General features: G+C 42.5%; 1 protein-coding gene across 13 annotated transcripts in view; it reads left to right on the forward strand.

The window, feature by feature from the left end:
- LOC137438674 (myelin protein zero-like protein 3) overlaps window positions 1-10765 on the forward strand; it is a 44176-nt gene extending 33411 nt beyond the window's left edge. For 8 of the 13 annotated variants that reach the window (XM_078767481.1, XM_078767483.1, XM_078767485.1 and 5 more), the window contains 5 exons: window positions 1951-2013; window positions 2794-2948; window positions 3081-3294; window positions 6639-6759; window positions 10207-10765. In XM_078767481.1, the coding sequence (XP_078623607.1) occupies window positions 1971-2013; window positions 2794-2948; window positions 3081-3294; window positions 6639-6759; window positions 10207-10366 (693 nt within the window). In that variant the 5' untranslated portion in view covers window positions 1951-1970 and the 3' untranslated portion in view covers window positions 10367-10765. The remainder of the gene's footprint in view (window positions 1-1950; window positions 2014-2793; window positions 2949-3080; window positions 3295-6638; window positions 6760-10206) is intronic. The other 5 variants (XM_078767491.1, XM_078767493.1, XM_078767489.1 and 2 more) reach the window with 1 other exon arrangement.
- The last annotated feature ends 1900 nt before the right edge of the window (window positions 10766-12665 follow it).

Below are 12665 nucleotides of genomic sequence, written 5' to 3' on the forward strand. Positions count from 1 at the left end.
TAGACTAGCAGAAGTACCCGGCGTTGCAGGGCGGGGGAGGAGGTAGGGGGAGAGGAGGGGGGGAATGGGAGGGGGGAGGGAGGGAAGGGGGAGAGAGGGGGAGGGGGAAAGGGGATGGGAGGGGGTGAGAGGGGGAGTGTGGCAAGGGGGGGGGATGAGGAAGGGGGTGAGGAGAGGAGGTGGGGGAGATGGGAGGGAGGGAGGGAGGATGGGAGGAGAGGTGGAGGGGGGAGAGGGAGGCAGCACTATCGAGCGATATCCCAAAAATGAAACTTCTTTTTTTAATTTTTTTTTTTTTTTTTTGTGGGGCTTCAAACACTCCCAGGCAGTGACTGATGAACCTCTGAAAGTTTGACGAAGATCCGTTCAGCCATCTCTGAGAAAAATGGCGACACACAGACACACACACACAGAGACAGACATCTGTCTTATATAGTAGATGTACAGTTAAAATGTGAGTACATCTATAAAGTACGTAGTATTGGAATGTGAGTCGGTCTATAAAATACATACGATTTAAACCTGAATCCATGTATATAAAACCGAAAAGGTATGTTTGTCTGCTGTATCAACAAAAATCATCAGTCCATTCTGAAGTTTGAAGAAGCAACATGTTCAGGGTAGAGTAACTGGAGCAGAAACCAAACTGATCATCCGAGATTGAGGAGTTGAGAACAGGTAATGCCTGAGCTGGTCTCCGAGAATGATAGATTCCATCTGTTTGTCAGAAAGGCTGATCCGTCTGTAGAGTGGATCAGATTTTAAACCCTTGTTGTGAATGGGGGAGATAGTCCTTTCTGGGTTCCATGTTTGTAACTTTCTAGGATGAAAGCAGGAGACAATCTGCAAAGTTCTGGAAAATAGGGAGGAAAGTGGAGCGGATCGAGCAGAATTGCAATTATCGAGGGTTAGCACCATTGCCATCGGAAGGGTGTTAACATTGACTTGGAAGATGAAACTCCACATGTAGTAGAGATCAGTCTGTTATGGATGGAAATGATGAGTATGGTCACGGAGGGATTGTGTATCTTGGACCTTTCAGTACAGATAGTGTCAACATATTCAGCTTTACTTTTCTCCTGAGCAGAGTCCATTACTCCATTCAATGGCTGCCAACAGGCTTCCGAGGATGATGAGGTTGCTCCACAGGTGAGCTTCATCAAAGGAGGTTGCAGGCTCTGCCGGGGAGCATTATGTTCCCATTAGTTTGGTTTCATTCCAGACAAATAATTCATTCAGTATACAAAAAAAAACTCCCCCCCCCCACCCCCCTCCCCTCCCCACGCCTCCTGCCCCCAAGCCCTCTCCCTCCCACACTTCTCCCTGCTCTCAAATGTTGTGGTTGTGTGCTTCCCCTTCTCTCCCCATCTTGTCTTCCGCTCCCTCTTTTTGTGTGCTTTGTTTGTCTGGTTGATTTGTTTGTGAAATAAATGTTAGCTCTTTCACGAGCCTCGATTCAGTATACAAAAAAAAAAACCCCGCTCTTCATGAGAATCCATAGTTTCTTTTTTGAGGTCTTCAAGGCAACATTCCTCACAATGACCCTTTTGTTCTGTTAATTCTGAGAAATATTGGGAAGATGCTACTTTGCTTGTTTGCATTTTCCTGTTTTCCCTCCCGTCATCTGGGAGATGCGAGTTATCGCCATCAAACTTCCCTTATGCAGCGGAAAGATGTTCAAACCAGTCCACAACAGATTGCATAACAGCCTCTTTTGTAAACTTTAACAAGTTGGCATATATTATCTACAGTTGTGGCAAAACAATAATGCTTTGAATATTTTCTGATCTGTCATTATGGTTCCCGCAAGGAGGCGTGAAGAGTTCACTGTTTTTTGGAAGAATAATTTCCCATTGTTTTTCATTTGGTGTCATTTAATTATTTATTATTTGGTTTTATTTCATTTATTTTTTTTCCAATTTGCAATTATTTAATTTTTGCTGTTTTCAGGTGACATTGCAAGAAGAAACATGAAACTTCATGTGGGATGGTCGTTCTGCGTGGTGGCTTTGGGTGAGATATTTAAGGAATATGGGATGTGTTGTGCCTATGAGACCCAAGGAAAATGATTAGACGGAGGAATGTAGTCTTGCACTATAAAATGCTCTACAAGTGGTTTCCATCAAATATATAGGGATGAACGACAGCTTCCGGCAAAGACACAACTGCACGCTGGGCTTAGGCCCCAAAGTACTATTCTTCTCAGGTGTGTGCCGAGAGGTTGCTGCAGATCATTGGTGGTGCTATTCCCGTTACATTTAGCAAACAAAGCTACGACAATTAAATTATCCAGGCACCCTAAATTAACCCAATCGTTTGTGTAACAAAATGGCAAAAGCACGAGGTACACCATTCCTTACAAAATAAATAATTTATTACACAAAGACATGATATAAAACCACAAGGAATGCACCATCTCCCCCTAGGTACGACACACTTTCACTCGCACAACCAGGCAGGGGTTGAAATAATATGGCAATGTCAGGTGGGCCTGCACTATCAGTGAGATGAACCCACTGAGCTGTATAAACTGGAGCACACCCGCAGCACGCGCTCGCAGGGCCAGCAGCCGCCATGTTGGAATACCCTTCTCTCGCTAGAATGCAAGAGGTACAGTCATAGCTGGGAGTGTGATAAGCGATGGACTTTATCGGGTTCCGTTGACAGATTGATTCACATTTGTTTTCCTCTTTTGTTTATTTTCCTTCAGAACCTATTAATAGAGCTACCAAGGTGACTGACAAAACTGAGAATCTGTACCCTACCGACACCATTTTGTTTGCATTCACACAGTGATGATTTCATACGGCCCTGCTGTGACACTCGGCATCGATAACTTGTCTGTGGCCGAAGGTAAAAGTGTCACAATCAATTGCACGTTCTCACCGAAACCAGGAATTCCTTTCATAGTTTGGAGCTGGAAACCTCAACGAGAGAAGCGTAGAGAGGTTTGTCCCCACTTCTGTGTCCCTTTACTCAAATATTTTGATTTTTTTCTTTCTTTCATGTAACATCTTTACCCTCTTAAAAACATATGTTGCCGCATTTTTGCTTCGTTTCCTCATATGTTTGCTTTGTAGATAATATTTGTATGTCGTGAAGCACATACTGAAGTCATTGACAATCACTTTTCCGGAAGAGTGTCTTGTCCTTGTGATGCTTTTACCGGAAATGCTTCTCTCGTCATCTCCTCGGTGACCAAGCAAGACTCGGGGGTGTTTTACTGTTGCGTACAAAACTCCGGATTGACCTTTCGCCATGATGTACAAGTGTACATCAAAGGAGTGAATACACGTACGTACTTCACCCGCATTGGAGAGTTTGAGCCTCTTTCTCTATGTATGATATATGTACAACCAGTTATTCTTTTGTCTTTTCACGACATTTCCTTTACTCTAAACCACAGGGAATGTTAAAATGCTTAGAGCGAGATATCTGTGGCTTTGTTGTCAACATCAAATTATGGTAAAAGTTTGACTCGCTAATAGTGAGTTTTGGGGAGGATAGTAGGGGCTAGCTGGACAGATGATGCTATAATTACAGTTAGTTAAAGTGAAAAAGTCGGATTGGTGAGTTTGATTCTGATCCCGGAAGAGTTATAGCAAAAACTTTTTCTTTTCTTTTTTACTTCAAAAAGAATGTTTCTTCTTCACTCGACCCTCAGCATCTTACTATAATTCACCAAATGTCCGTCCGTCCGTTCGAAGGTACCGCAAAAACAGCTGACCGATCGCAACGACATTTTGGGTGGGTATTCCAGGGACCCCTGGGAGTAGAATAGGCTATATTGTTTTTCCAAGTTTTCCAATTTTCCAGTTTTTCCAAACACGATGGAATAATATTTACCGATATGAACAGTGATGTGGCTTTTATTGAAATTCTACAAATACTGTTTAGATTTTGAAGAGAATTATGAACTTGCCGCGAATGCGGAAGTGGACAGATGACGGCAATGCGCGGGTTTGATAATATCCAAATACAACCGTCATTCAATCGTAATGTTAAATCGTTAAACGTTAATCGTGTTGTTAAAGTATCAATTGACGATTGGAATTGAGTGAATACAATTACAATTTTAAATTCGTAATTGTATTCACCCAACCGTACAGAACTTCACATCAGGATTTAAATATTTGTTTATGTCACGAATGTTGTTGAAAGTTTTTTATATATATATATATTAATGTTATTTCATTTGTGATTGAAGTTATGCTGTTTGGAATGAAAAAAGAGATATCGGGTTCAAGTGAATGACGGAATGCCGTGATGGTTTCTACTTTCAAAACGTGAATTCACGGATCGCTATATGCAGATTCGCCATTGACTGGGCATGGAACAAACATACCCGTTTGTTTGCCAACGGGTACGTTTTTCATGGAAGTCCTTCACGAACTTGCTGTCCATGTCTGACGTGCGACTGAAGGTGCTACAGGAATGTGGAATTTGTTGGTTTCATGCTTTAGCATTCGCCGTTTCTGCATTGTCTGTTTGCTTCTGGCCTCCCACCCTTGCATAGCACGGGTACCTCACTAGTTTTGAAAATAGAGCACAAACAAACCCTGGTGGAATGGGAAATTTCGATTCACGGAAGTCTAATTTGCTGTTTAATCGTGTTTAATCATCCCCTGCACAAGCCAGGTGTTGACTTAGCGGTTCGGGTGCCGGCTTGGGATCCTAGGATCCTGGGTTCGAATCCTGGTCGATCGCTGAATTAACGTCAGGAGGGTTGACTCAGCCTGTCATCCTTCCGAGGTCGGCAAATTGAGTACCAGTTCACTGGTAATTCCCTGTGTGTCGCAAGAGGCGACCAATAGGGTTGGCGGCAGGAAGGGCATCCGTCCATAAAACATTGCTTTAAAAAGGGGACCACGGTGCCCACAAAAGGCCAACCCCCGCTCTGCGGGGAAAAATGGCCTATAAAGTCGGTTCAATCATCTCCTGCACAAGGCACACAGCCATCTGTATGTTTTGTTCAAAAAATGAGTAATTATCACTGAATTATTCAACGGCATCTTATGTGCGTTCTGGTTGGTTGGAGTAATCAGACTGACCAATCAACACCAGAAACATTCAAGCACCTGATGCGAGCGAGGACCCTGGCCAAGTATGTATGGACAAAATAAATGGCTGGGTGCGTTACAAGGACAAATTGATTCGATTTCGGTGAAGATTCGCATCCAGATACGATAATTTTTCATTCCAGATCAGAATTCCAGAATTTCATATTCCAGACCATTTCATGAGCAGAAATCACCATTTAGAGATAGGGCCAAAGTGATATATAGCACAATATATTACCGATATGAACAGTGATGTGGCTTTTATGGAAATTGTACAAATACTGTTTAGATTTTGTTCACAATTATGAACCTGCCGCGAATGCGGAAGTGGACAGATGACGGCAATGCGCGGGTTTGATAATATCCAAATACAACCGTTATTCAATCGTAATGTTAAATCGTTAAATGTTAATCGTGTTAATCGTTTTGTTAAAGTATCAATTGATGATTGGAATTGAGTGAATACAATTACGATTTTGAATTCGTAATTGTATTCATCCAACCGTACGGAACTTCACATCAGGATTTAAATATTTGTTTATGTCTCGAATGTTGTTGAAAGTTTTTATTTATTTATATATTAATGTTATTTCATTTGTGATTGAAGTTATGCTGTTTGGAATGAAAAAAGAGATATCGAGTTCAAGTGAATGACGGAATGCCATGATGGTTTCTACTTTCTAAACGTGAATTCACGGATCGCTATATGCAGATTCGCCATTGACTGGGCTAATTAGCATGGCGGAGATATGCACCCTGTTCTAGTTTTATTTAGATTGGTCTGGTCTTGATGTGGAGGAGGCATGATGGGCCAAATAGCCTCCTTCTGCATCTAATTTCCTTATGTATCATTGTGTAACCCATAGGGGGCACTGTATCAGTGGCACAGCTGCATCTGCAGCAAATTATACGATACATACAACAAGCGTTACGCCTAGGTCCCCCGTCGGTGAAGTGATGTGAGTTGACAAAGTGGAAGACGCAGGGTGGCCATCTTGGATTTTGACGTTGCGACCCAGTTTTCAACAGCGTTCTCCCTTATGCGCAGATACACCCACACACCAGATTAGAAGTTAGTAGTTCGTTTATTTTTCAAGATATTTCGCTCACAAGGTTCAGACATATATATGGTGGCGGCCATCTTGGATTTTGACGTGGCGACCCAATTTTCAATAGCGTTCTTCCTTATGCCTGGATACACCCACACACCAGATTAGACGTTGGTACTTCGCTTATTTTTCAAGATATTCCGCTCACAAGTTTCAGACATACATGGCGTCAGACATACATGGCGGCGGCCATCTTGGATTTTGACGTGGGTTGCACCCACACACCAAATGAGAATTCGGTCCTTCGCTGACGCACGCACGGATGCACGCATGGAGGGGAAAACCATAGTCCCCCTTTCGCTCCGCGGTGCGGCGGGGGACAATTATACACACATACACACATATAGAGAATTACCTTATTTGTACAATGTGCTGCATATGAAAAAATTAAAATAACACCTGATAATTAATTTGCTGCATGATTCTTCAGCTCCATTCATATCTTGTTTTTTTTAATCCTCTCCCACAGATGTAGAAAATGCTTTGTATCTCCTTGAAATGTTGATGCCGATCATCGTTTTATGTTCTGCTATGGTCATTGTTGTCACCATTGGATGGGCAATGCTCAGAATGAAGACCTGGGCTTCCAGGTACGTCTTGGCTTTCGGACATACGAGAGGTGTTCAAAATGTTCTCGGAACAAAATACTTGCAATCGTCCAAAAAGTATTCACTTTAATTTATCATTGTACTGTATAATTAGTAAGATAATGAGTAAGGAATTGTTTTTCTCACAACTCACAAGGGCTGGTAGGATAGCATAAAGAGATGCGCACTCTCCTCCAAGCTGTAGGGCCTGGGTTTGAATTGAATCCCGACCCAGATATAAACTTGGAATTTGCCACAAATAAATTGCTTTATGTATAAATTGAAAATAAATGGCTATAAACCCAGCTAGTTTGGGTTTTCGCGAAGGACACCGTGGGATCTTCAACATCCACCAACTAAAGACATTAGACAGAACGCCAAGTTTAATATACATCCGGGAGCCGGCACAAACAATGATGCCTCACACTCAATTTGGCAGTTTATATCTGGGCACCTCAATCAACATCCTACCTGTTGATTCCATCCATTGGTCTACCTGTCCGTTGATGCAGATCTACACTAGCCTTCACCAGCATTGATTATACAGACTTGGCATTTAATATGGAATGTTTTTTTGTGGGGGTGAACTTACTTTTCAAGATGACTTAGAACCAAAAGTTCATTGGAATTATGTTGAAATTATTCTAGATTTTGTTAATGTGATCTTTAAAAGAAACAAAAACCACATTTGACATTTCGAAGCAAATAAATTGATCCTTGAAAGTGATGTAAATTGATATCGAACTCAATTCACGGACAGTACTGTGTTAAACTTCTGTACGTTTTCCAGAAGTATCTCTTTATTTTACACATGAGCCAAAAAAAATTTCAACAAAAACATAAGTTAAATTATGACTGGGATTACGGACAGTAAAATTACAGTTCAATACTTCGTGTAACCCCCACGAGCATTCAGGAGAGCACCTACACGTCGAGGCATGCTGTTCACGAGATTTGCCAAGGTTTGGACAGGAATCGCTTGCCATGCAGTGACAATAGCCTGCTGCAATTCATGCACAGAGGTCGGCTGCTGATCCAAGTTGTCGATTTGACACGTTAATTCTGCCCACAAGTTCTCTATCGGATTCATATCCGGGGACATGGCAGGCCACTCCATATGCTCTACACCACGGTCAGCAAGAAAGTGTTGGATCATGCGAGCACGATGAGGCCGTGCATTGTCATCTTGGAAGACAAAGTTTCCTCGAAAGGCTGCACGAGCAAATGGAAGCAATGTTTCTTCCAGAATGGCCCTGTACTTGAACTGGTTCAGGTTTCCATTCAGAACAACCAGGTCAGTTTTGCCCCCTGCATGAAAAGCAGCCCAAACGGTCACCCCACCACCTCCAGCTTGGACTCTTGGCACTATACAATCTTCGTTGTAGGCTTCATGCACTTGTCTGCGCACTCGGACGCGGCCATCTTGACGATAGACCAGAAATCTAGACTCGTCACTGAGGGTCACGTCATTCCAGTGTCCTGGCTGCCATTGACGGTGCTCTCTGGCCCACTGCAATCGGCGCTGGCTGTGTTGTCTGGGCAGGCGTGGCTTTCTCAGGGGACGCCTGGCATGAGAGCCTGCTTGAACCAGTCGTTGGTTAACTAGCCTTCTGGATACAGGCACATTTGTCAGTTGCTGCCACTCAGCCCTAAGCCGATTAGCTGACCTGGTACGGCCATTGCAGACTAACCGGTGCAGCTGGCGATCATCTCTCCTTGTGATTCTGTGGGGACATCCTGGCCTCGTTATTGGAGAAGGGACACCCCTCTGAGCATTTCGTTTCAGGATCTTTGACACCTGACCTTCAGTGATGCCATACTGCCAAGCAATAGCACGCTGTTTCATACCGGAATTTCGTAAAGCCACCACTCCATGACAAACAGCATTGTCGAGTTGACGGACCATCTCCAGAGGAAGCGGCAATAACTTTTGTAGACATGCAGCAGTTGCTTTCCACTAATACAGAACGCAACAACCCTTATATACCCGATTGTGAAGCCAATCGTCAAATGTACCTGCCCTTACATTTTGTCACGCCACCTGTGATATTATCCTGTTATTGACTTCTTGCTGCGACAGACAATCAGTGACATGGTTCTTTTAACAAAGAAATCACCGAAGCGGAAAAGAAACTCACCAGATTGATATACTGAGTTCAGAAAGTAAACCCAAGTCAAGAGAAAAAAAATATTCCATATTAAATGCCAAGTCTGTATTTAGTTGATGCAGATCTACACCAGAATTGATTATTATTAATTGATTATATCTACTTTTATTTTTTAACAACACCAAAAGTTGGATTTTCTTAGACCTAGTATCTCTTTGAAAGATCTGGGATGAAAAAAATTAACGTTTTAACGGAAATAAAAACTTTACCCATCCCCTTTCAAGTGGTGGGTGAAGTTGTGGAAGTGTTGATTGAACATATCATCCAGTGATCAAACTGTTTCATGAACATAAGAATTGGATTGACATACAGATACAATGCCTTCTGAAAGTATTCACACCCCTTGACTTTTTCACATTTTGTTGTGTTACAGCCTGAATTTAAAATGGTTTACATTGACATTTTGTTTTTGTCCCTGATATACACATAATACCCCAAAATGTGAAAGTGGAATTTTTGTTTTGAATTTTTTGCATAACGTCGAAAAATGAAATACAGAAATGAAATGCAGAGACAAATGCAGAAATGTTGTCCTTCCGGTAGGTTCTCACATATCACCAAAGGAACTCTGTAGTTCTGTCAGAGTGGTCATTGGGTTCTTGTTCACCTCCCTGACTAAGGTCCTTCTCATCCGGTTGCTCAATTTGGTCGGCCGCCCAAGGAAGAGTCTGGGTCATTCCATATTCTTTCGATTTCCTAATGATGGAGCTCACTGTGCTCTTGGGAACTTTGAACACTCTAGAAATTGTTTTCTACCCTTCCCAGATCTATGCTTCCTCACAATTCTATCTTGGAGTTCTACGGACAGTTCCTTGGACTTCATCGTAGAGTTTCTGCTCTGCCTTGCACCATCAACTGTGGGACCTTATATAGAAAGGTGTATTTCCTTCTAAATCATGTCCATTCAATTGAAATGACCATAGGTGGACTCCAATGAAGTTGTCGAGACATCTCAAGAATGATCAAAGAAAACTGGATGCACCTGAGCTCAATTTGGAGTGTCATAGGGAAGTGGTCGACTACGTATTGACTCAAGACATTTCAGCTTTTCAATTTTCATTATTTTGTGATAAGAATTCTAAAAAGAAAATCCCACTTTGACATTATGAGGTATTATGTGTCGATCAGTAACAAAAAATCCTATTTTAATCCATTTTAAACTCAGGCTGTAACACAACAAAATGTGAAAAGGTCAAGGGGTGTGAATACTTTCTGAAGGCACTGTACGATTATAATAAGTGGAAATCTACATTTTTTAAATTTCCATTATTTATCTTTTCAGCAGGAACTTCAAGAAAAGTACCCCGAACTGCTTGTCAAGTGATGTGGAAACACCTGAAGAGGGAAACAAGATTACTGATGAACCAAAGGCTCCGAATGATTTGTGTGTGTTTTTTGTGCAATCAGAAAGAGAGAAAAACGGTTTAGAAAAGGAAATTTGAGAGGAGAATCAAAGGATGGTTGTTTTACGGTGATTTGACGTGTAGCCAGGTGTATACTGCACTTTGTTATTATTTGTTATTTACACTTTGTTATTTACTGCACTTTGTTATTATAATCAAACAACACTTGCACTTTGGCTTAAATAAGTCACAAATATTACTCACGTGACAGCTATTTGCTTCAACGATCAGCAAGGAAGATGAATTGCTGCACTTTATCATTTTATATACACATTTGACATCCAGAATGTATCGGCGAGGTGGGAAGAGCGAAACATGGCAAAGGTGGCACACAGGTGTGCGTTTTGTCCACGTTACATGATGTATTGTTTTTTTTGAACTGAGATATTTGTACTTGACTTGTTTGTGGAAATACTAAATAAATATGCCATAATGCGATTACATCACTCCAATCCCCTCCAACTTTCCGTTTCCCCCCTCAGGGAAATCCTTTATTTTTACTCCTCCCGGAAATCCTTTGTTTCCCCCCCTCAGGCAAATCCTTTATTTTTACTTCTCATGGAAAATCCTTTGTTTCTCCCCCTCAGGCAAATCCTTTCTTTCCCCCCTCCCGGAAATTCTTTGTCCCCCCCCCCCCCCCCCTCAAGCAAATCCTTTATTTTTACTCCTCATGGAAAATCCTTTGTTTCTCCCCCTCAGGCAAATCCTTTGTCCCCCCCCCCCTCCCGGAAATCCTTTGTCCCCCCCTCCCCCCAGGCTAATCCTTTGTTTCCCCCCTCAGGCAAATCACACTTTGTCTGGTTCCAATCTGTCATCTCCAGGTTTTGTCGGTGCCAGTTCAGTGTTGTCTCCCATATTTATTCCTTCATCTTGGCGATTGATCAATGTGTGCCGCCCCTCGGATGGACCTCAAGTTGGGCCTCCCATCTGACAACATTGGTTGGGAGACGCTAAAGATCCCACGGTGTCCTTCACGAAGAGTACGCGAGTTATTGCCAGCACCCTGAACAAATTACAACTTCCTGCTCTAACCTGCAGGGGGCACTGCATCACAGCACGGCTGCACCTCCAGTAAATGGTGCTACCCACAGCCAGGTCCCCACATGAGAAGAAGAAGAAGAACACCATAATCTTCTCTGCTGCCCTCCGACCTTGTTTTTGTGTACGTCTCTCATCGACCTGACCCTCATACTCCATTCTCAATGTTTACTTTCAACTGAATCTCATTTGTTTGTTCTTCATTGAACCTCAACGTCACTTCGACAAAGCTTTTACCAAACTGCACAGAGCCGAATAAACAAACTCCTCACTTTACTCAGCTGAATTAAGGCCTCAACGAATCGTTAATCATAAAAATAATTTCCACCAAATCCCTGCTCCCTGGCCAGGTAGACATAATAGTTGTAGGATGAGCCTGCAATTATTACATCCACCTGGAGAGGGTGGGGCACTTGTCGTACGGTACGCCCCCCCCCCACGCCCCCCCCCCTGAAAGACCACCAGCAAATATAAAAACACCCCTATGCACTAATTGGGGTCATTCTGATCCCATGTAGTAAGTCTGGAATTAATAGGCCCTAAAACTGTAGGAGGAGTAGTGACACAAACACACACCTTTCTGTGAATTAGAGGAAGGATTAACTCATGGATATACTCATCATGGAAGGGATTATTGGTTAGGATGGGAAGGCCATAACGTAGAACAACAACAATCCCACACTGGAATAAATGTAGAACAAGAATAAATGGAGATAACAATGACATATGGAACATAATACTGCATAGGAGGATCGGCTCTTTTTCACTGCCCTCCAGGGTAGAGAGGACCGGAGAGGAGCCACGTTGCCATATTTACACACACCACATCGGGCCCTGGAATGAGGAAGTTGAAAGGTGCTCGAGCTCGACACACTCATGAAAAAGCAGGGGCCCAGTGGATTACCAGCAGACAAACTGACTGATATCATCACGCTGGATGGTTGTGCTGTGGTGGTGTCGATTACTCGCCGCACCCACACAAATGCTTGCACTCAATTTCTCGTCATCATCGCTTGACTTTACCACACCGTGAACACCAACGACACGTACCCCACCATCACCAATGCCAATTTACTCTGCAGACTCCATCCGTAAGCATAACCCACTTGGAGTACCTTCGGAAAGTATTCACAGCTCTTGACGTTTTCACATTTTGTTGTGCAAGAACCTGAATTTAATATGGATTAATTTAGATTTTTTGGTCACTGATCTACACAAGATACCCCATAATGTCAAAGTGGATTTAAAAAAAAATTAATACAAAGTATTTAAAAACGAAATACACAAATATCTAATTTAC

Source organism: Myxine glutinosa, chromosome 13 (genome assembly GCF_964187855.1).
Source record: "Myxine glutinosa chromosome 13, kmMyxGlut1.1, whole genome shotgun sequence".
Classification (NCBI taxonomy): Eukaryota; Metazoa; Chordata; class Myxini; order Myxiniformes; family Myxinidae; genus Myxine; species Myxine glutinosa.